The following is a 25,203-nucleotide window of genomic DNA, read 5'->3' as shown; positions in this document are numbered from 1 at the left end:
ACCTCCGGTCTCAACAGAGCTCAACATGAGAGAAGTTACTTAACACACACCCACAATGTATTCCCATGAACCCAGTGCTCTGCCTCCTGCTGTCCAGTTCCACACAAACACAACTTGTGCATGCACACTCCTGCTGCATGCTTGTTTGGCTTGGACGGCCATGGGGAGAGAAGCGAGAGGAAGGGAGGACGAGACACTCCTAAAGGAAACATTTTCCTATAATGTGTCTATAACATCCTCAGACTTCTTAGATTACAAAGACTGTTAGAATGTGATTAAACAAGCTGAAAAACGAGCGTTTGAAACAGAAATACTTATAAATTATAAAAAGAGAGTGCACGGTCCGATGACGCAACACATCTACGTCACCTGTACAAGGTCAGGAGACAGAAAATACCCAACGACGGGCTCCAGTGTCTTCAGCAGAGTCATGCGGGGAGATAAATAGTACAAGGATTATTTACCATGGACCTTCTGCCCATCACTCACTATTTGTAAAAACATGTTTGTGTGGGAAACTTGAGCCTTGATCCAGAGGTCTCAAAGTAACCAGACAGTGACACAGTTCCATCATTTGCTTCCCTTTACAACCCCAATCCCAAAAAAGTTGGGGCGCTGTGAAAAATGGAAATAAAAGCAGAATGCAATGTTTGTAAAACTCAAAAACTCATATTTTATTCACTAAAGAACACGAACAAAAAAATAGATGTTTGAACTGAGATATTTCATCATTTCATGAAAAATATCAGCTCATTTTGACTCTGATGGCAGCAACACTTCTCAAAAAAAGTAAGGACAGGGCTACAAAAGGCTGGAAAAGTACATGGGACGAATGAAAAACAGCTCTAAAGGAGCTCATTAGGTTAATTGGCAACAGACCAGTAACATGACTGGGTATAAAAGGAGCATTTTAGAGAGCAGAGTCACTCAGAAATAAAGATGGGCAGAGGTAGTACTGAGCAATTCGCAAAAAGAAAAAAAAAACATCTGATTTCGTTTTTTTCCCCCCAATGTTGAAATTACGATTTGATATGTGATTATTTTTAGATTCCTCGTCTTTTGTTGTTGTTTTTTTGTTTGTTTATTTTTGTTTAACAAATTCAAGCAATAAATAATTCTGCATTATAACCTACATTCAGTCAGGACACTCTCGTCATACATTTAACCAGTTTTATTTGGCGGAGAAGGCTCTGCTAAAAAGAACCTCCCTGGGTTGGTAAAGCATTTATGACAATGAATATTGAAAACAATGAAATAATTTCAGATGCAATTAATACATGAATCTGAATATGAGGATGCAACAAGCTTTAAGCGATGAAGGAGGCAGCTGGGGTGGAGGAGGTGAAGCTTTACCAGCTGCAGCAGTGTGGTGCATCAGCACTGATGCAAGCAGAGATTAGTGAGAAGCTGTGTAGAGAGAAAGAGCGATGATTGGCAGTGTGTGCTGGTAGGCAATGATTAATATCAGCGGGCTATCAGCTGATCGTAGCTGAAAACATGACGTCTGTGCACGATTGCTAAGCTTCATCAATATTAGATAGAATGAACTAGGGAAGAATGATTAAAAATAATCTCCAGTTGCAGTTATTTTGGCTCATATTGCAAATTTGTTGTCAATTGCTTTATTGAAGGGGTTGATCATTTTTATGAAGAAAAGCAAGCATAAAACATGAAAAGCAGGATTTTTGTAAACCATTCTAAAAAATGGTACTTGAATGTTTGCATAATGCATATAAAATCTCTGCTGCTGCAAAAAATGAATTTATTTAACTGTTTTCTGGACACATTTCAAGTTAAATAAATCTAGCAAATCCTGCAATTCTTAAATTGCAGCGGGTCATATTGCTATTTAATCTAATTTGCAATTCATTGCCCAGCAAAAAAAAAAAAAAAAAATGTCTAAAATGTCAGAAAATGTTAATAAAATTGCAAGCTTTGAAAATCATCCAAACATTCAGAGAATCTGGAGAAATCTCTGTACAAAAGGGACAAGGTCAAAGGTCAATGTTGGATGCTGGTGATCTTCGGGCATTAAAAACAGGCATGATTCTGTAGTGGAAATCACAGCATGGGCTAGGGCTGTGTGATATGGTTAAAAACGGAATCTTCGATTTAAATCTGTTTTTTTGTTTTCAAATGAAGAAGAAACTACTTGAACAGGTTCATCTTATTTTTACCAACAATATGTAAGAAAATTGAACTGAATGTTCCTTTAAAGGCCAAAGTGGGAGCTGTAAACTTGTCTTTAAAAGTGCAGTTTAAAGGGTTATTTACATGAACACTCCAGCCCTGACATGTTTTATCTGCTTAATAAACACACTGAAAGTAATTCTAATGTCTCTCCATGATCTATGCAAGTAAACAAGACCATCAGAGGACTATTGATTATTTCTGTGTTTGTATTTCGTTGATTGTCACCTTAAATTCTGTTCTGGGGCCAGATGAATCAAAATGTGAAATTCTTTGCTTTCCCCAAAGTTTTCCAGCCATTGGCACTAATGCAAGCATTGTCCATCGACCAAATAGTGTGGCTATAGTAGCTCAGTGCTGGCATCTAGCATTTGATATATCTAGCTCCTGAATCAAATCAAGAATTTTCAGTGCAGGAGTAGTAACCTGTTGGACAAACTCTGATCTGATTTCATGGTCAAACAGAAGACAAAATGTGAGCATACTCCCGAAAGAAGCAGTGAAAAAACTCTGTTATCGGCATCAGCTAAGTTGTTGTGTGGAACATCAGTGTCAGTACCTGCCATAAATTTTACAATCAGTGCATCTGTATTTGGTACATTCCTTAAAAAGACAGGATGTACTGGCAGGCCCATTGACATCCAAAGGCTTTGAGAGCCACAGAAAATGACTAATGTGGATGATCACATAATCCTTTCCTATGTGAAAAAAAAAAACATTCACCGCATCTGGACAAGTCAAGAATACTCTGAAGGCAGTTGGTTTATCACTATCAAAGCCTACGATCAAAAGATGCATTCATGAATGTAAAAGCAGAGGCTTTACCAAAAGATGCAAACCAAGAAAAAAAGCCTCCCAAAGTCTGGAATTAGATGCTCCAGGATAAGGACACTGCAACCATTGCACCAACGACTGTGACGAACACGTGGGCGCCTGCTCTACCGACTGGCCTGAACTGGCAGCCAGGAATCAGAATCTTTGGGTAGATGAAACCAAGATAAACTTGCACAAGAATGAAGGGTGAAGATAAGTCTGGTGAAGGAAAGGAACAGTTCATGAGTCAACACATACCACATCATCTGTCAAATTGCTGGAGCCAGTGTTATGGCACTGGCGTGTTGGCTGCCAATGGAACAGGCAGTGTTTGTTGATGATGTGACTGCGGATAGAAGTAGCAAGATTACTTCTGTACTCTGCTAACATTCAGCCGAATGCTGCAAAACAGGCAGAATGGTGCTTTATAATACAGATAATGGCCAAAACCAAATATCTATGGACCTAACTGAATATTTAAGGAGTTGTGCAGGGTAGTAAGATTACAAGTATGAAAAGTAATATACTTGAATTGGAGAGTGTATCTTGATCATATTGTCTATTTATCCATTCATCTGTCTTCTTCTGCTTATCCGGGTTGTGTCCCGATGGCAGCAGGTGAAGCCGGTCAACCCAGATGTTTCTCTCCCCCACAACAATATCCAGTTCTTCCAAAGGAGAATTCCAAGGTGCTCCCAGGCCAGATGGGATATATCCTTTCAGCGAGTTCTGGGTCTGCCTCGGGGTCTCCTAGTTGGACGTGCCTGGAAGACCTCCACAGGAAGTCGTCTAGGAGACATCCTGATCAGATGCCCAAACCACCTTGGCTGGCTCCTTTCGACGTGAAGGATCAGTGGCTCTACTTCCAGATCCTTCCAGATGTCTGAGCTCCTCACCTTATCCCTAAGGCTGAGCCCAGCCACCCTCCTAAGGAAACTCATTTCAACTGCTTATATCCGCAATCACATTCTTTCAAGAGAGAGATCATGACCGTAGGTAAGAGTTGGGACATGGATTGACCGGTAAATTGAGATCTTTGCCTTCCAGCTCAGCTCCTGCTTCACCACAACGGTACGGTACAGTGCCTGCAACACTGCTGTCAATCTCACGACCCATTCTACCCTCACTCATGAACAAGACCCCGAGATACTTGAACTCCTTCACTTGGGTCAAAGACTCACTCCCCACCCGGAGGGAGCAGTCCACCGTTTTCCGGCAGAGGACCATGGCCTCAGACTTGGAGGAGCTTACTCTCATACCAGCTGCCCCGCACTTAACCTTAAAATGCCCTAGAGCCTGCTGGAGGTCCTCAGTCCAGGAAGCCAGTGCATATAAGTTGACTTAATAAATAATCTACTCTTCAATTTTAATCAGTGATAGTGAAAGTAGCAGTGGTAAAAGACCATGTTGTAGTAGCGCTTCCTGAAGTTGGTATACTTGTAATATATAGCCCACATTTTTTGTTTTAGAGACCCATCCAGCAAAGGACAAACGGCCTCTTTTATAGACTGTTCTTGCATGGCTGTTGTGTGGCTGTTGCAGCATCAGTATCTAAAGATATAGCAACAGAAGAACTAAAGGTTATATCAGCAGCAACATAAACTGTTTAAACTTGGCCCTTATTTTAGATTTCTAGATTTGACTAGCTCATTTATGAAATCATGGTGACTCCCTTTCCTTCCTGGTTTGCTGTCAGCCTAAATCCCAGTCACACTGGACGACAGAAGAGGGGGCTGCCCTGTACCAGTGTTTGGTCCAAAAGAAGTTTAGCTGACATCACCGGAGCTGAAAGTGTCAGAGCAGCCAACATACAGGATGTCAGCCTACCCTCTGTTTCCATTACCACCTTTTCTGTTAAGTTTTGTTCGTTTTAAGAATGGGTTTGTTGAGTTTAAATCCTGACGCTGTTGCTACTCTACTGTATACGTGTACAAAAGCACAGCTAGAGAGAAGTCTATGTCTACATATGCTGATATTCTACAAGTAAAGGTTCATTAATCATATTGTGTTTGTGGAAGCATATTGTGTTATGTATGAGCTGAAAGACAGAGTATGCACCTCTCAGAGGAAAAGCGCCAGTGTGTTTGCATGCGTGAGCCCATCTGTGGATAGCAGTGTGTGTCTTTGTGTGTGTGAGCCTGTTTGTTTTTACAGCCATCAGCAGGATCTCCAGTTATGAAGGATGCTGAGCTACACAGCGGAGGGGAAAACGTCTTGGAAAACAAATGGACTGTGTCGGCTATCAAGCCGCTATCTAATCAATGTTTTCAACAAGAAGAGAAAAAAATGACCTGATGTCAAAATCCCAGTCACATAACGTGCGTACGCCCCCCCTCTCTGTTTGCATTTGGGTTCCCTGCAGACCTCAAAACCTCTTCTTTAATCCATTTTTGTGTCAGTTTAAATCAAACACGTGCCATTTGACTTATATATACAGCCCTGTTTACCAGTGTGTAGCATCCCCTCTTCTTTCAACAACAGTCTGTAAATGTCTGGGAAGTAAAGAGACCAGTTGTTGGAGTTTTGGGAGAGGAATGTTGTCTCATTCTTATCTGATGTAAGAATCTAGCTGCTCAACAATCCTGGGTCTTCTTTGCCAGATTTTTGGTTTTATGAAGCATAAAATGTTCTCTAATAGTGAAAGGTCGGGACTGCAGGCAGGCCAGTTCAGCACCCAGACTCTTCTAGTGTGAAGCCATGCTGTTGTGATGGATGTGGTATGTTGTTTAGCATTGCCACACTGAAATATGCAGGGCCTTCCTTGAAAGAGACGTCGGGATGGGTGCATATGTTACTCTAAAACCATATACTTTTCAGCACTGATAGTGTCTTTTGCAGATGTGTAAGCTGCGCACGCCATAGGCACTAATGCAACCCCATACTATCAGATTAATCTGACCACAGAACAGTTCTCGATTTTTACTCAGTCTGTTTTAAATGAGCACACAGATTTCTCCACATGCTCACAATCTTTTGATGGTATTATGGACTGTATATGGTGGGAAGTTTGTGCTATTTTATATTGAAGAATATTTTCCAAATTGGTTCCACAATTTTTAGACAGTTTCTCACAGATTGGTGAACCTGTGCCCACCTTATGAGGGTGCTTTCACATTAAGCTTGATTGTTTCAAAATGCCCCACAGCACGTTTCACCGGCAACAAAGTCCATCCTGCCACCATGGATGTTTTTAAAATCAGTTTTTAGGATGCCAGCAACATCTCTCTTTGTATCTACGTGCAGGTTAAAGGATTAAATGGGCTAGCGCTTCGTGGATACAGCGGTTCTTGAGGTGACAGGAGACATTTACTGCCTTTGCGTCGCAACTCACTAACTCCGACTTTAGTTCCTCCGTGAGGTGAGTCATAACAGATCATGTGCTGACTTGATTCTGATGATTCACGCCTTTTATTGAGGAAAAAAGTGAACATCTAGGTTTTACTATGACGCCATAAAGCTTACGCACCTCTCTGTCCCGTATCCAGGCACAGTTGCATTCACATCTCAATCACACCATGCCAGCCAGAGTCGACTGGAATCACACCCGTGACCACCTCCCCAAGTGGGCCTGGGCCTGATGCCCAGCCGTGGTTCATTTGCATTCACACTGACCAAAATGAACCAGGCTTTGGGCTAAAATGTACCCAGATCCGAGACTGGGCCCCTAATGTGAAAGCCACCTGAGAGACTCTGCCTCTCATTCATATTACTGACCTGCTGCCAATTAATCTAATCACCTGCAAAATGCTCCTCCAGCTCTTTTCATTAGTAACACTTACTTTTCCAGCCTTTTGTTGCCCAGTCCCTTCTTTGTTGAGATGTGTTGCTGCAATCGGATTCAAAATGAGCTAGCACTTTTCATGAAATTTCAGTTTAAAAAGCTGAAGTTTTGCTTGTATTCTACTGGGAATAAAACATGAGTTTGATATTTGTAACCATTGCACTCTGTTTTTATCTACATTTTACATAGTGCCTCAAGTTTTTTGGAATTGGGGTTGTATTTACCTTTTGGTTACTACTGCAATAGTAGTAAATCAGAAAAACAAAAAACATTAAATATAAGGTTTCCATGTGTTCTTTAAATGCTTGTTTTGGACCAGAAAGCAAAGAAAGCAAAATAGTTGCCTAAACTGCTTCTATTGCGAACTTTTGTTTGTACAAGTCTGATGGTTGACAGAACCAGGCAACCAATATTTTCTAAGAACGTCTCCTATGTCTGACCTTTGTTTTAACTCAATTTTCTGGAAAAATAACAAAAATTACAGATATGAACTGCAAAGTCCAAAGTACACATTTTATAAAAACAACGCCTTTGGGTTTATAAAAACATCTTCCCTTATTGGAAATAAAAATGTAGATAAGAAATGATGAATGATGGATCATCCATCATGTAAGATCAAGTTTGTCCATGAACTTGAAAGAAAAACACACAACTCCAACACAGTCATGACTCCCTGAAGGAAACAAGGCAGGAAACAAACTTTCAGTTCATTGTTGGTACATCCCGGCACTCTCTGACAACTTTCACTGCCATTATTCAGTCAAATAATCTACAGCCATCCAGTTGTGTTTGGCAAATATCGATAAGAGATGAATGGAAAGGGAATAAACACTATTTCTATGCCATTTTTGACAAACTCAAAATTTCACACAGTCCACTGATGTGACGTTTCCGCTGATTGAGCCTGTGACTCTGGGAGCCAGCACATCCCTGACGGCAGCGAGGGGCCGGACAGGAAGTGGCTGCAGACAGGAAAAGAGGAAGTAGGAAGTAAAGAGGCGGGACGCTTCCCTGCTGCCAATCTGGGACCAGAGAAGTCCTCCCTTCCTGTGTTGCTCAGAGACATTTGTATTTTTCATGTTGCTCTCACTGGAGAAGTGCTGTCAGAGTTTTGACAAATGGGTAAACGTACTGACTGTGTGGATATTAATATTTTAGCATCCTTGCTAACATGCAACAAGACTGCCTGGTCCAAGACTACTTAAGTTTGGGGATGAGAATTTCAAGGAAAATTACTGATCAATTAGTGAAAGAAAATTCAAATTTCTCACAAGATGTGTCATAAAATCCCATTTAAAAGAGGCACCTATTTTTCCTTCCAACATGTTGACTGCTTCCTAGACACAAACAGCACCAATATACCAGTATAAAGTAATGAGGCATGTGCCGTCATTACCACAAGTGCAAACCACTATCAACACTGGTCAAGACCCATCATGACTGAAAATTCACCCCATCTCTGTGCATTTTAGGCTCAGAACATGCTGGAATACATTAAGACACAGGCATGACCAACAAGGATGGGTGGCATTTTTTATCCGCTTTTCTCCCTTGCAAGGTCATAATCATAGGTTTGAAGAAAACGTGTATGATACTTTAAGGAAAAACTTTATGGGGTGATGATTTGACTGAAAACACTCCTTAGTTGAAGACAAGAGACAGACAGGGAGTAAAACAAGAGAAAGGTGAGTCTCACAACAACAATCGCTGGCTGAGAGCTCGACTACCTTACTACAGCTAGTAGATGTGCAAACTCGGAAATAGCAAACAGTCATGCAGGTGGATGGTTAAAACCTTTTTGCCTTTGATAGAAACTGCCATTGACAGTTACAAATAGCATTTTCAGTTGATGCAATTTTATGGCTGTGGTTCCCAAAGTGGGGGCCCTAAGTCACAACAGAGGGGTCGCAGGAAGGCTAAGTAAAGTCAGTGTAAAATGTTTAACCCTGCTACCAAAGCACAGCACATTTTCTGTGAGGTCTTTCCAAGTAAAAAAGGGCCAACAATGAATCTACACCAGATATCTGAAGTGCTAAACCAAAGACAAGAAAATGTGAAGAATTAAAGCCCTACAACCTTCCCCTTTACAATGCTGGGTTATAAGAGCCTTATTCTTACTTTTGCTACTTCTAGCATGACATAGTTTTTTTCTGATGTTACCTCACTCAGGACAAAATATAGATGGAAGCTGGACATTGAAAATGAGCTGAGAGTGCCCGTCTTAAGTTGGAAGTTAAACGTTGCCGTAGTTATTCTGTACTTTTTTATGTCCTTTATTTTTCCCTCAAGGAGAACATTTCATTTTTAAACTCTGTTTCAACACACATTAGCTAAAACAAATGCACTAATGGAGAGACATTGGATTGAAGGGCTGCTTCTTGCAATGGAGTGCCCGAGAAGTTAGGAGTTTGGTGACTTGTCCTTGACTCTACTCAGGAAGTGAACAGGCAACTCTCCAGCTACCAGATCAGTTTCCAGTCTTGATCCTACTCAGACTTGTACTGCAACCCTCCAGTTCCCAACTCAAGTTCTTACAAGCTCAGCTGGTGCCCAACTCATGCTTTCTTTTTCTACTTTTGTTGAGTGTGGTTAGCAAACACCTTTCAGATGCACTACAGCCAGTGCAATCAGAACCGGATAAAAAATTCTAGAAGAAATATTTCAAAATGATATAAATGTCAAACTCTAATTATTATTTAAATATTCCCAAAACAGCCAATTTCTCATAAAACTTGGCCAATGCATCTTCATCTACCTTGACATAGCACCAAACATAAAAGTTAAAAAAATATGGAGAGCACATTGGGTGAAATGGGGATCCAGGAATAGGAAGTCATATCAGAAATCAGTTCTTTCTACACTGTAATACAACCCAGAAGGGTATCCTAAATAAGCTTCCTGCTAATGGCCAGAAACATCCATGGTTTGATTTGGATAAAAGACATCTAACAGTTTGGTTCCATGGCTTTTGGTACTTGACATTTGTGACTTCATGTATGTTGTGTGACCTTGTGTATGCAGTGTTGCAGAAAGACCTATATGTACAGGTTTGCATGCATATAATATAACATAAAAGAAGATGCACACCATCTTATAATGGTAGGCGGAACTGGTAAATTCAGGGGTTCATTGATGAACTACAAACATTTCCCATTGAGATAATGGAGGCTTTAAAAGTGATATCATTTAAAGTTGTCCACTATTGTTGTTGGTTTTCTCCAGTGCTTTATTTTTAAAAAATGCAGTTGAGTTCCTCTACACTACTCTTTGTTTGAAAAGGACAAAGTGGTCTGAATATAACTCCAAATTTATGGGATTGTTTTGGAAATAAAAGTCTGCACATCAAGCAAAACCCAGTGCCGGTTTCCGTTTGGAAATATTTATAGCCTTTACAATATGTGTTTAATGGGCATGCAGCGGACACAGGAAAGAACCGTGCTTCTGAAAGAAGGGAAGGTACTGTATGTGACAAAGGATATGAGCTGGATTCACACCAGAAACATTGGGAGTAGATGGTCTGCATGCTGGCCCGCCGAGGTAGTGGTGCAGGCGCAGGAAGTTTGGATATGTGGTTTGTTTTTATCGGAGCAAAGCGGCCGGGAGGAACGCTGCTGCTGGGAAATGTCCGAAAACAGAATTAGGGAAGAGGAGGAGTTTGAAGGGTGAATTATTGGCAAAGACGGATGGAGAACTGTTTACCAAACTCTCTATGTTATTCTACTGTTTATCATTTCCTCCTCATTGAAGTGCGAAGCATGAAAACAGTCGTCAGATCTAACAGGTCATTAAAGTTCAGTAACAGTCTGAAGGGATGTTATGCTAACAATCTAATATTTACATAAAATGTGTGGCAAAATAGCTACATCACCACTAAAACTTGATAATATAGGGGAAGTAAAATGTTTGAATGTTGGCCTGTTGATAACCCAGCTTCATATCATAATAGCACATTAGCTTCCTGACCATTATTAACAGATGCAAGCATTCCCCAAAGCCAGAATGGTTTCATTTAAGGTTTTAAACATATGCTGATGGATATTCCTATATTAAGATTGGTGTAGTAAATGTATTTTAATAGGTGCACCAAAAAGAAAATTACTATATCATGTAAGTTATTTTTTCCAGGGATTAACTTCCATATATTCTAGATCAATCTAATAGAAAGTGAAACATTTCAAGACGTTTTGTTGTAATCTTGATGATTACGGCTTTTAACTCAGGCAAATCAAAAATCCACAATCACAAAATATTAGAATACTGTAAGAAAGTCTAATTTGCAAAGGTTTCTTGAGCCTTTCTTCTGGCTCAGTACACACAACTGCAGTCATGGGGAAGACTCATGACTTGACAAATGACCAGAAGACAATCACTGGCGCCCTCCAAAGGAGGGTAAGCATTTCATTGCTGAAAGGAAAGGCTGTTCTCAGAGGCTGTACCAAAGAATAGTAATGGAAGTTGAATGGAAGTGAAAAGTGTAGTAAGAAATGGAGCACAAGCAACAGGGAAGCCTTCAGAGGACTGTCAAACAAAGCGGATTCAAGAACAAGGAGTGGACTGAGCCACAACACAGACAGTGTCCAGGAAATGGACTATATGTGTCTTGTTCTAAGAGGCAAAATACTCCTGAACCACAGACAACATTATAAGCATTTCACCTGGATTAAGGAGAATAAGAACTGGACTGTTGCTCAGTGGTCCAAAGTTGTGCTTTCAGATGAAAGTAAATTATAGATTTCATTTGTACATCAAGGTCCCAGAGTCTAGAGGAAGATCAGAGCGGCACAGAATCCAAGATGCTTGAAGTCCAAAGTTTACAGTTTCCACAGTCAGAGATGGTTTGTGGTACCATGTCAATTGCTGCTGTTGGTCCACTGGTCTTTATCAAGTCCAGAGTCAACACTGTCAACCAGCTAGCCTCAGATTTTAGAGTTCTTCATGCTTCCAACTGTTGAGAGGTTTAATGGAGATACTGATTTCCTTTTCCAGCAGGACTTGGCACCTGCCCACAGTGAAGCCAAAACTACCAGAAACGGGTTCGCTGCCTATGGTGTAACCCTACCCCAACCCAGTGCTTGGATTGGCCAGCTAATTTCCTGACCTGATCCCCATAGAGAATCTCATCCCTTGCTCCCACACGTAATGTAAACGTATCCCAAGAATGCTTGACAGGATATTCTTCAATCTTTGCACCAATGTCCACTCTCACTCAAGGATAAACAGTTAAGATTTTGGAGGTCACAGATCAAGATCCATATGTTCATCCCTTGCTTTAGAAGACAATATCTCAAGAATGATTTGAGGGATTTTCTTCAACCTTTGCACCAACATCCACTCTAACTCAGGGAGGAACTTATTTGATTTTGGAAGTCAAATGTCATTGGGCTTCAGGTTGTAAACCCAATATCTCAAGCAGAGATGGGAGAGACCATCCCACTCAAGTTAAAGTACAGTAACTTTGGTTAAAGTCACCTAAAGAAGCAGGAAAATTAATGGTCTATAAATTCTACTTGAGTAAAGGTAAAAGGTAGATTGTTCAAAGTTTACTCAAAGTACTGAGTAGCTACTTTTTATAGCCAGGGAGCCTGTACAATAAAACATGATCTTTCCTTAATGCGCAACAACTAACAAATATAGAATCACTGTTGTAAGCTTAATGCTTTTCAGCCATATCTTGACTGTACTGAAGAACCAGTAGTATTGTGGCTTCTGTCATGGCATGATCTCCTTTTCCTGATAACTTTATAGTCCAGACGTTTTTGACATTTGAGGGCATGCAACACTTAGCTAACTCTCTAAGATTCCCTTTGTTATCAGTCACTCTGACATTGCATTCTAACATAAACAAAAGCACAACACATGGACTAAACATTACAAACAAATGTCAATGGAGGGTTTCAAGTCAAACAGATGACTTTGTCTCTCAAAAATCCCTCTAGGTTATATAAACAATCCCCAATGACGTCCAATCAGTAACACCAACTACTCTTTGACCTCTGTGGCTATTTTTAGCCAGCCCCGTGTTGTTGTCCTCCGCTTCACACACAGATTGTCCCCGCCGCCATCACACAATGCGGGGTCAAAAAGGATCAGCTAACTGCTACCAGACAATACAAGTCAACAGCGAAGGTTAATGACTTTCAATCTGGCAGCTTGATTTCCAGTTCAAACAACAAAAGGCACTTTTACTTGTGTTTTTGTAAGATATTGTAGTTAAACACTCTGACAGAATCGGGGCCATTGTGTGGGTTATCAGTGGTGTAATATTTTGTCTGGTAATCAGTGGATATTACAGCACTATTGTATGATGTGACTGGCAGAGTCTGATTGATGTTTGTGTTTCTAAGGCTACTATTTTTAATCATTGTGTCTGAGGGTTTGTATGTGCTTAAATACTCAGCTCTCATGGGAACTTTGTAAAAATATAATGAAAATCTTTTACTGAAACAAACAAAAACATCAAAACACCAACTCAGAGTTTGTTTGGATTGATTTCAGGGAGATTTGGGCACATTAAACAAACTAACAGGGTTTGTAGTGGGTCTTTTTAGATCTCCCAAACAAATGTGGCCTAAATATTTCCTTACTTCAGTTTGATGGACGTTTGTCAGTATAAGGGGAATTCTGGTCTTTGTCAGTGTAGGTCCTATCTTGGCTCTACCACCCAATTTTTGCAAAACCAATGCAATCTAGTGTTTTTCATTCTCACTGTACTGATCACTCATTTACATTTAAGTATGACAACCAAGGTGAGTCAACTAGAAGTCCATTCAGAGTTGTGAAACAAAATAAATTTCAAGGAAATATAGTGAAAAAGGGACAGTGCATAAGATATGATTTCATTAAAAACTAGGGCTGCAAGCAGGACTAAAGGGCCCTCACACCCCGATGTTTGTCGGGGTGACAGGACTGGAATTAAATCAATAATAATGTAGCACTTTGTATATGAGGTAGTACTGCTCATCAACACTAGGTGGCAGTGTGACAGCACAATGCTAACAAATGGATGTGATCAGGGCAGGACGGATATTTATAAAATAAAATTTAAAGCAGATGGCATGTGTCATGTTAATATTTTTTAAGGGCTTCTCACATTTGGTGGTGCAACAGCAAAACCATGGAATTAACATTCAAATGTGTAGAGACCATGATCAGAAGTTTTATAAGAGAATTCCTGTCAAACGGCGAGTTATCGCAATGGTCACCATGGCCAGTGAGGCATCCATTATTGAAAAATTTCCATGTTGTGGACAATTATTAAGGCTTTTTCTTAAAAGTCTGAGCTTGATAGGTTCAGCACAATGAAAGAAATAAAGAAATGGCCCATTGGTGTGTTGGCCAAGTGCATATAATGTCTCATGTTGTCTGGGTAAAATGTTGTTTGGGTCTAATATGCAGGTTTAGTTTTAATATTGTTATGGTCCTTTTGCCTTGAGTGTTCTCATGATGTTGTTTTGCTGTCTTAACCTCTTGTTTGGGTTCTGCTGCTTATTCTTCTGTATGTCAAAGCCCTTTGTATACCCTTGTTTTTAAAAGTGCTATTCAAATTATTATCATTTGTGTCACTTTCTGTTGAGAGTAGGGAGCACTTTGATGGCATGTTTGTATGTAGGCATGTTCAGTCTGATACTGTTGTCTTGCCAGATAATTTTGAAGAACACAGAGTAATGCATGCAAAAGTTACTACAGATTACAGTCATGTAGCACCATAACAAAAGCTTTATTTTGAAACTGAGGTGAAGCTAGTGGACTCCCTGTTGGAATTTTGGTATAGGTCCAAGAGGCTTTTTTGTAGGTCTAGTGACTATGCACATGCAGACCAAAATCATCAGCATAGGTTAAAAGGTCTTTGGGGGCTGACTGTTTGAAGTCATGTAGGAGGAAATGGCAAAAAAAGGAGCTTTTGATAACTGTAGATCTCCAGCTTGTCTAGAATCAGCAAAAAATTCTGGAGTCAATTGAATGAAATCCCTCAGACATATTTATTAGTTTTTGTTTGTCTAGACATGATGCATATGCTCCTCTGGACAACTTTATCTTAATTTTCCAGATCAAAAAAGTGCTAAACTCTGGCATCCCCACCAAATGCTATCAGTGCTATTACCTAGTGTTTGTATCAGAGTAAAGAACATTGTGGCAACAAGGCAGCTGCCATTAAGAATAAGAAACTGATAAAAAAAAAGTGTTGATAATTAGTTTAATCCAGTGTTACCCAACTATTTTTCCTTAGAGAGCCCCCCTACATATACCTAAGATAAATGAAGCACTCCCAGGACCCAAGAGAGAAGAAAAAGTGACACACTGCCGCCAAAAATCAACATAGATTTGAACTGTTCCGCTGATAAAACTCTAAAAAAAGACCTATGCATGCTTTTCTTATCAAAAGACCTTTGTATAAACTACTTAATAACTGCTTTACTGTGGTTTTAGTCAATATTTGCAAATCTAATTTTGGCAGCCTCATAGCAGACAAAGTCTCGCGCCCCCCTGGGACTTATCAAGCAACTTATAAAGAAGAGTATCTTGTTTCAAAGAAATTACCTGGTAAAATACCACCTGATTACCAGAGAACTACCACAATATCATGAGGAATTTCTTGATAATCAAAACATTAATTTATGAAAAGTACTTCCTTAATATTACCATATTTCATAGTTATTACACAGTGAAATGCCAATTTATTACTATGTAATTATCACATAATTCTTGCAAATTAACTGGATAACTACCCATATTACTATAAAACGACTAGGTAATTAGGGTCCACTGAGATTAAGTGCTACCAAAAGCCGTATATCAATATGAGCCTGTCTGTGGAAAAACAAGCACTTTTCATCAAATCACCAGGACTTCAATTATAAGGGAAAATGTGAGATATAACAGTTAAAATAATGAATTTTCCTTCAAGTCTGGTCTTTTTCATAAATCAAAAAAGTTCCCTGACGGCAGCTTCCTAACGAATCGCTTCCCACTGGAGTAACACTTGTTTCCTCCACTCTGACGGCAATTAATCACACAATGAAACAAAAAAAAGAGTTATAAAACAGGCCTGTACATTATCTAACTGTAATGAATGTGTGCATTCATGTGGTTTTTGTCTACAGTAGAGCAGACACACACCACACACACTAACACGGAGAGAAAGGGCACAAAGGTAGTTTTTGTTCCTGTGTCGCTGGAGCTCCAGCTTTGCTTGGTCATCATGGATAAATGCCCCTCTTATCGAGCACAACGGGCACAGACAGAGCCAAGAGCACACACACATTCATTAGAGTTTATACTTCAACTTCAGTAGAGAATGACCTTCAAAGCAGATCGATATGAGCTACAAAATTAGAGAAAAGACGGCGATAAGCACTTTAAATTCCAAGTTTGGAGAGGCCATTAGTTTGTTTCTTAGATTTCTGCTTTAAGGAGGGAAAGTGTGTGTATGCGTGTGTGTTTCTCCTCATCTTCATCATCTGTGGCAGCTGCCCTGCACTGATAGTTGCTTTGTTTTCACTGAGTGCTTCTTAATGAGGTCAAAGGCTATTTAGGGCCATTGGATGCTGACGAGGAGAAACAAGAGGTACCTTCATCACGCTCCGAACAAGCTCAGAGCTATTCATTACATCTGACCAAGACAAGGTCCAAAAAGTTGGTGGAGAAAGAGCCTCTTTGTGTGAATCTGTGAGTACAGGAGCACTAAAGACAGATGGGTCGACTGATTTCTATTATAAGAGCGAACAGATCGATTTGATTTTCTCGTTAGCATAACGACAAAATGAGAAAGCATGTCCTTTCTTTTATAAACATAATAGACTGGGACATGTTGCTTCCTAGAAGGAGAATGTGTTCCACTCTCCTCTCAGTAGGTACATCTGTTTACATCCACACTCTGACCTGATTACACTGAATAACAGGATTAAGTTCCACTTGCAGTGTTTACATGATTTACAGTGACCCCAGGTCCACATGTTGTTTCTATAAGCCTGTTCACTGTGGACTCCAGGAAGCATATTTTTAAAAAACCAATCAGTCCCTGGACATGTCCAAAAAATCAGATATTCTCAGTGAAGATTTTAGGCTACGAATACAAAATGATGTGGAGAGACTTAAACCTAATTGCAGGTTGTTCCACCCTTGGCAGCAACAACTGCAAGCTAGCATTTGTGATAACTGACATGGAGTCTTTCTCATCACTGAGCAGGAATTTTTGCCCTCTCTTCTTTGCACAATTGTTTTAATTCAGCCACACTGGAGGGTTTTCAAGCATGCTCGGCCTGTTCATCTCAATCGGGTTGAAGTCCAGACTTTGACTAGATCACTCTAAACCCTTCATTTTTTTAAAAAGCCATTTAGAGGTTGACTCGCTGGTGTGTTTCTGATGATTATCCTTGCCGATGGCGAGACGTTCTCCTTCAGGATATTCTGGTAGAGAGCAGAATTCGTGGTTCCATCAATCACAGCAAGTGGTCCAGATCCTAAAGCAGAAAAGCAGCCCAAGACCATCACACCATCACCATGTTTGACTGTTGGTTTGTTCTTATAAGGGAAATGCTGTGTTAGTTTTACTCCAGATGTAACGGGCCGCACACCTTCGAAAAAGTTCAACTTTTGTCTCGTCATTTGACTGAATATATTACCGAAAGTCTTGGGAATCATCAGGATGTTTTCCGTCAAATGTGAGACGAGCCTTTGTGTTCTTTTTTCTCAACTGTGGTTTTCACCTTTGAACTATCCCATGATGCCATTCTTACCCCGTCTCTTTCTTGTTGCTGAATCATTAACTCTGACCTTAACGGAGTCAAGTGAGGCCCCTAGATGTTGTTCTGGGCTCTTTTGTGACCTCCTGGATGAGTCGTTGATGCACTATTGGAGTTATTTTGGCACACCAGCCAATCCTAACAAGCTTCACCACTGTTTCAAGTTTTCCCCATTTGTGGCTAACGGCTCTCACCATGGTTCACTGGAATTCCAAAGCCTTAAAAATTGCTTTCTAGACTCAGATGTCAGTAACTTTGTTTCTCGTCTGTTCTTGATGATGTGTTGCTTTTTTAGATCGTTTAGCCTACTTCAATTTGTCAGGACCATCTTTAGAAGGGATTTCTTGATTCAACAGGTCTTCAAAAGGTTTCTTGATTTAACTGAGCCTTGATTTCTCGTTTTCAAAAAAGTAAGATCTGAGCTTTGAGCAACTAAGATTTCACTTATTGATTTTTAGGAAGGCCTAGATGATCATTGCTGCATGTCACCTGCATTGTCTTAACTATCGGACTGATGTGTAATTTTTAGGTTTAGTGGTATCTATAGGTACAGATACTGTAAGTACCAGATAGACAGAATATTTTAAGGCATTTCTATACTATAAATCAAATTCAGAAATAGAGATATGGCAAAAAATGTGTGTTTTATTGCCAAGGAACCTATCATTGAGTTTTCTCACGATCCCATGACTCCATACATAAATTTTATCTTCCTACTAAAACAAGATTGAGGGAGGGGACGCCGTTAGATGAGGGGTACTGAGAGGAATTGTCAACACTCGTACCCTTCTCCCTCACACACACAAAGTCTGACTCACCTGAAGACAAACCCCTTTATTGAGAAGCAGGCGGCCATCTTTGATTAGATGGAGTGACTCAGCAGATGGCGAACACAAGGGGGTGTGTTTGTGTTTTCATGTGTGTGCGCGTGTGACAGTACGATGAATGAGCGCATTTGTGTTCATGTGGGAATATGCCTGTAAGAGAAAAGAGGGTGTGTGTGTTGTCGTACCTCGTGGTCTGGTATCTCGGAGGATAGAGTCTTTCCCAGCACGGACGCCGTCAGGTAGGTCCAACAACGAGCCGTGTTCGCCAGGTTATAACCTCCTGATTGTAAAGAGGACGGATGATATAGAGAGTAAATAAGAGAGGTCTTTAATCTAAAATCACATATTAAAATGTTGTTTTTTTTCTGATCACAGCTAAATAACCAGGAAGCTTTACGGCGCATGCAATAAAGGTTTAACATAAACTCTACGGCGTCCTATTTTAAGCATAAGTAATGTGATTTCTGCAACACGTAACCGCTCTTTCTTCTTTATATGCAACAAATCTAATAATAGATTGTAGGACATTAAGAGAAGATAATATAAACCAGAGAAATAAAGGAGGATCTAGCACAGAGAAAGTATGTGGGGCAGAGAGGGAGCGACAGAAAGAAAGAGAGGTGGGATTGTAGTTGAGTAAAATGGCTTCATTGTGTTGTATAAGTAGAAGCTATCATCTGGCTGAAGGCTGAAGGGTCTGGAAACAAGAGCATGGTGTGTGTTTATGCATGTGAGTGTGTTATTGTGTAAGTGAATCAACTAATTCAAAAAGGGCACAAACACAAATAAAGTTCTGGGTACATTACCTACCATTTCTTAGGAATATTTTTATACACTTGTGCAGACACAGCCCATTTTACACGTGCATAACACATGGAAATAAAGCGACTAATTCTCCCACATAAACAATCCCAAAGGAATAATAAACACACACTAATTTGACGTACCTCCTCCCAGCAGTAGTGTAGGTAGCTGCCAGCCTAAGACATACTGCAGACACTTGCCCACTCCTACAGGGGTCATGTTGAAGGAGCACATGGGGTCGCCCGCCATGGTGTCAGCACCCAGCTGCATCACCAAAGCCTCTGGGTTGAACTGCGCCCGCACTTCCTGCATCACGCTAAAAACACAACACCAGAAACCACATTCACAACCCCTTTACTCATGAAAAACTAACCTAAAGTCATTTCTAAGAATTAAAACCAATGACAAGATTGTTCTTAAATCTTCAATCACTTTCACCACCAGATTCAACTAAAATGTCTGTCACCAAAAATAAGAAGGTAATCAGAAAAGATGGAAAAACTATGGAATCATTCTAAGCTAGGTATCTGAATATAGTCTAGAGCAGCGGTTCTCAATGCTGGGGTTGGGACCTCCTTTGGGGTCATGAGACACTAAGAAGGGCTCTCCAGATTCCCTGATAAAACTAAGAATATTTTTTAAATTCCACTGTTGCCACTTTACACCAATTTTACCAAATTTTAACCCATTTTCATAATTTTTTCCCACAAATTTTCACACATTTTTGACATTCAACATTTATTTTTTTCCATTTTAAACCCTTTCCACCACTTTTTTCTGGCTGTTTTTGCCACTTCTTGCCACATAAGCTCAATTTTGCCTCTGTTGACCCATTATTGCCACTATTAACCCCATTTTACCACTTTTTTATGCCCAATTTTCCCATTTTAACCACATTTCACTATCTGAAATGGCCATTTTTGCCAGTTTGACCGATTTCTGCCAATATCTGCCTTTCTTTTCTTTCTCAGTTAGCACTATTTTGCCAGTTTATATTGATTTTTTTCCCATTTCACCAGATTTCCACCCATTCTTGCCAATTTAAAGCCTTTCCCTTTTACCACTATTTATGCCCATTTTTGCCACTTCTAACCCATTTCTGCTACTTTTAAGATCCAACTTCACCACATTTTCACCATTTTTAACCTTTTTTTCCATTTTTAACCCATTTCAATTCTTTTTTCTTTTAAACAAAATATTTTCATTTTTAAGAAGGCTATATACTACACAAATGATTTAAAGAGAAATTTGTGTAATTGACAATAGTGGTAATTTTTCCAGGTTAAATATAAAATATGGATATCACAGCTTAACTTTACAATATACCATGATTTTGTTGACCTCCATGGGCCCCCAGTTTGGCTGGGCCCCAGACAGATCTCCCCTTTACCCCCCCTTTATGGATGGCCTTGTCTCCACATGACTATTCTTGAATGTGCATGGCTGTGTTCAACCACCTTCAGGTACAGTGGGGGTCCCCGGTCTCTGGCACCCTTATTTTAGGGGTCACGCGCTGGAAAAGTTGAGAACCCCTGGTCTAGAGCAGTGTTACTCAACCCTGCTCAACCAAAGAGTCAAATTGTTAAAAAATACATTTGCTAGAGCCATAATGTAAGAGGTGAAAGGTTGTGAAATATGTTTGATTCAGGGTCTGTCATTTATGACATCCAGACAGCTTTAATTCTCCAGCTGACTTTGGACACATGGTTTTTGCCCTTAAAAGTATATGATTCAGGCACCGTTTAGGCACTGGCACGTATTAAAAATATCAATTTAGCACCGGTATCGGGAAAAAAAAAACCTAACCCTACTTGATAGGGTGAAAAAATCTGAGCAACTTGATCTAATATTTGACTCAAATTTCACCGCTAAGGATTTCAATTTCTCACTACACAGTCAGCAAAAGCTTATATCAGACATGTTTTAAGGATCCATATATGTTTTACAGCCTGGTCACATAAAACACAAAGTACAATAAACATGCTGTATCTCTCCAAGAAGACAAACAAAATCCTGGGAAGGAAACCTTTTCTTTTCCACTACTGCAGTATCATTGGTTAGTGTAATATTTTAAACTTTGACTCTGATTATTGACTGATCTACATCTAAGCCAGTCACGTTTAGCCTAAATAATTGCTGCTGTCTTTCTCCATTTCAGCTCCATTCAGGCACAGTCTCATTTGCTCAACTCTTAATTCCATGGCTTTAGAAACTACACATAAAAACAAACTCAATGATCAAGATAAGAACTTTCTGTACATTCTAGGTTTAAAAGGTTGCAAAAAGAAGACCAACATTGAAATTTCAAACATAAGAGCTGTAACACTGGGATTCCAATGTTTTAGCTGTAACAGGTTTGCACTTTTGGGGATCTGTCCACTGGAAAATCCAGAGTTTAAGACTTCATGATGGAAGGAATCCCCTGCTGAAATGTCCTTAATAAAGTGCTGAGTCTGCATTAGCTCCAAGGCACTGCTCTATGGATGACCCTGACTTCTGATCTCTGGGTGGGGAGCGGGCGAGAGAGGAAAAACAGAACTTTATCCTCAAGGATCCCTGACAGAAATTTTCCTTTAAAGTTGTCTCTGAGCTGCACGGGGAATTTCTAAGACTTCATTTTTTGTGTGCTTGCCTTGTGAAAATCTGGTAGTATCTGTCGTCTTTGATGCCATCCTCGAGTGGGACGTTCACGGCGTACCAACGGCCTTTACCCAGCCCTGTGTCGCAGAGGTCGCCGGTACCTAAATACAAATACACTCAGTTATATTACGCTGAGAAAAAGTTTTTTTGGCCCATGCTTACAATGTGAAGCGCTTGTTAGCAGTGTCTTTGAGAATCAGATGAAAATGAGAGTTGTATTTTCTGATCTTGACCCTTAGATTCTTTTATTTTAATGAGGGCTGCACTGCTTCACCACTTAGAGCCAGTTTCAAAGTGCTTATTCTGTCAAATACAGTGTGAAAAATTGCAGGACTGCATGTACAAAATGACTCACTGACACCCAGTGATCCCTGGTTAATGTGGCAGCATTTTCACTTTTTAGGAGTTCCAGATAAGTTGTTTTCTTCTTGTAGGATTAGCAATTCAGCTAAGACATTTTCACACAAACTTTTCTTTGTTATGCTTTTACTTTTACTGTTTGGATAAAAGCCTGCTTTCATTTTGGAAAAAAAAATGGAACTTTTTGTAGATTGAAAGTTACAACATTAGCTTAACCTAAAGAAAACTGCCATGAATGAAAATAGCTGAAGGGAACAGTACAAAGTGAAATGTTTGATATCAAAAGGTGACTTCTGACTTTACTCTGAGCTTTCTTCGAGTGAAATGAGACACTCAAAGAAGCAGCAGGACTGTGACAGCAGGAAGATGCTACAGTGAGTATCACCCAGCTTCTGCTCAACTACAGTAGCTTAACTAGCTTAGCAATCAACACTTTAACCTGACAGCCCTGTTAATGATTAATTTTAAGTCTCAACCTGGGAAGAATCCAGGGGAAAACTTGTGCAGAGACACGGTCATGACTTTGGATGTGAAGCTGAAGGCATCTTCAACACCTGCAGAGAGAAGAGGAAGAAAAATCAGAATGGATCAACAGAGAAATAAAGAATATTTTTGATATGAGCTAATTCAATTAGGAAAAAACTAAATCGACAACAAACATCCACTAAAACAGTGGTTTTCAACTTTTTCAGCCAAACTAGGGGCCCATGGAGGTCAGTAAAACCATGGTTTATTGTAAAGTTAAGCAGTGAAAACCATATTTTATATTTGACCAGAATAATAACCACTCTTTTCAAAGAAACAAATATCTTTATTAATTCATTTAGCCTTCTTTAGTAAAAAAAAAAAAAACTTGTTATAAACAATTAAAATGGGTTAAAATGCTAAAATTGGTTAATAATTGCAAAAACTGGTGAAAAGGTAGTGATATTGGATTTTTAAAGAACATGAATGGGTTAAAAGTGGCAAAAAATAACCAAAAAAATGTGGCAAACATGGGCAGAAAAAGTGGTAAAGGGGGATTAAAAAGTACCCGAAATGGCTTTAAAGTGGCAAAATATTGGTGGAAATGAGGTGGAATGGGATAAAAAATGGATATAAACTGGCAAAAATGGGTTAACTGTGGTTAGAATGGGCAAAAACGGGGGTAAAAAGTGGTTGACAGAGGCAATAATGGGTCAACAGAGGCAAAAATGGGCAGAAAGTGGCAAAAATTGGGTTAGAGGTGGCAAAAACAGGCAGAAAAAAGTGATGGAAAGGGTTTAAAATAGACAAAAGTGGGGTTTAAGTGGCAAAAATGTGCTATTTGCAAAGTTGGTGTTAAAAAGTGATGAAAAAGAGTTACACCTTGGTCAAACTGGTGTAAAGGGGCAACAGTGTAATTTAAAAATATTCTTAGTTTTTTTTAAGGCATCTGGTGACCTCCTCTCAGTGTCTCGTGCCCCCAATGGGGTCCCGACCCCAAGGTTGAGAACCACTGAACTAGAAGACAAGAGTTTTTGCTTTAATAAAATCATTATCTGTGTGTTTACCATCTCCGTGATGCAGGTCGACGTCCACATAAAGGACTCTCTCGTATTTCTCCCTCAGTCTGAGGATTCCTAACACGGCATCGTTTACATAACAGAAGCCTGAAGCTTCATCCCTGAAAGACAGATGGAGAAAGAGAGGGAAAAAAGTGTAAGATCTGAAAGTCTAACCTTTGCTGTGAGTGTCCCCATAAAGTTAACTCTTAACACACTCTCTTGAACCATCATAAGTTAATCAAATCAATCCTGATGATATGTTGTTTTAATATGATGAATTAAGTCTGAAAACACTGGCTTACTTCTTAGCATGATGCCATCCTCCTGCCCAGTTAATAGCAACATCACACTTTTGGTCTATCAAACACTGGGCTCCTGTGAGTGTGGCGCCCCCTACTGCTGCTGCATAGTCATAAATCCCCTCCACTACAGGGCAGTCATAACCTGAAGACAGGGAGAGACAAAATCATTAAATATCAGGCAAAATAGAGCAACAGCTCTCAACAGAATGGAGGTACTGAATGCTCAACAGTTAAGAGCATGTTATTATTTTCATATTTCACTTTCATTTTTAAAGAAGAAATTCTTACATGAATACATAGAAATTGAGTTTTGTATATAAATATCTGGCATTAATTGAAAAGAAAAAAGCTGATGACTACTAGGTATAAAAGGAAAACTCCAGCATTACAGAAGAAATAAAAGAGTTTAACAAAACTGAATGGCTGTGAATAAAAACAGCCACGCACCACAGAGCCTCCTTGGTGACATCAGGGAGTAAAAACATGGCGTGACCACCACAATTAAAGCCATGGGCATGAGATAAGAAAGGCACATCCACAAGATAGTAAGTCATGGGAACAAGATAGTTATCTTGAGGCCACAGGACAATAAATAATGATAAACAGACCCACATTGTTAGATATTCCAGCAAACTGACCAATGCTCTATCACTTACGGGGATTAGTAAATCTCGTTTTCATTGCCAGCATCATTCTGTCACAAACATCCACAATCTTAAACTTTTTGACTCTATTTATCCTGACCTTAAGCTTTATTTATCACTCCACTTTCAAAAATAAATAAGAGTTCCTCTTCAATCTGAGAGTTCTCTTATTCTGGAATAAGAGAGATGTATCCAAGTGTCCAGGAAAAAGTTGAGCAATTTGCTTTTTTAACAAGAAGGAAGGGGGGACCAGAGAGAGATGCGCCGAACACAAAAGGAGGAAGTACCACAGGGATGAGCCGAGGGCGTGAAGACGAGAAAAAAAAGGACAAGGGTCTGAAAGAAGGGGGCTAGACAGAAAGGGAATGGAAAAATAGGGTGAACATGAGGATAACTCCACAGTCGGAATGCAATCTTTAAAAGACGGACTTGCAGAAAGCTCATACTAGAAAAACAAACTGTGGAGGATTTTTGAGAGAACCCACCCAGTTGAGTTGAGGTTGGGGTCACTTTGGGGTAAAATATCTCATATTCCATTTATTCATTCCTATCTTAAGCGTAGTTAACAAATAAT

General features: G+C 39.7%; 1 protein-coding gene across 4 annotated transcripts in view; it reads right to left on the bottom strand.

Annotated features, from left to right (window-relative positions):
- hdac8 (histone deacetylase 8) overlaps positions 1-25,203 on the bottom strand; it is a 189,445-nt gene that overhangs the window by 160,803 nt on the left and 3,439 nt on the right. For all 4 annotated transcript variants that reach the window (XM_041779682.1, XM_041779684.1, XM_041779686.1 and 1 more), the window contains exons 4-9: positions 23,986-24,127; positions 23,690-23,802; positions 22,634-22,711; positions 21,790-21,898; positions 19,301-19,473; positions 18,539-18,633 (exon numbers count right to left, since the gene is read on the bottom strand). In XM_041779682.1, the coding sequence (XP_041635616.1) occupies positions 18,539-18,633; positions 19,301-19,473; positions 21,790-21,898; positions 22,634-22,711; positions 23,690-23,802; positions 23,986-24,127 (710 nt within the window). The remainder of the gene's footprint in view (positions 1-18,538; positions 18,634-19,300; positions 19,474-21,789; positions 21,899-22,633; positions 22,712-23,689; positions 23,803-23,985; positions 24,128-25,203) is intronic.

Source organism: Cheilinus undulatus, linkage group 22, assembly GCF_018320785.1.
Source record: "Cheilinus undulatus linkage group 22, ASM1832078v1, whole genome shotgun sequence".
NCBI classification, from domain to species: domain Eukaryota; kingdom Metazoa; phylum Chordata; class Actinopteri; order Labriformes; family Labridae; genus Cheilinus; species Cheilinus undulatus.
Note: the sequence above shows the minus strand (reverse complement) of the source record. Positions and strands in the feature narration are given on the sequence as shown.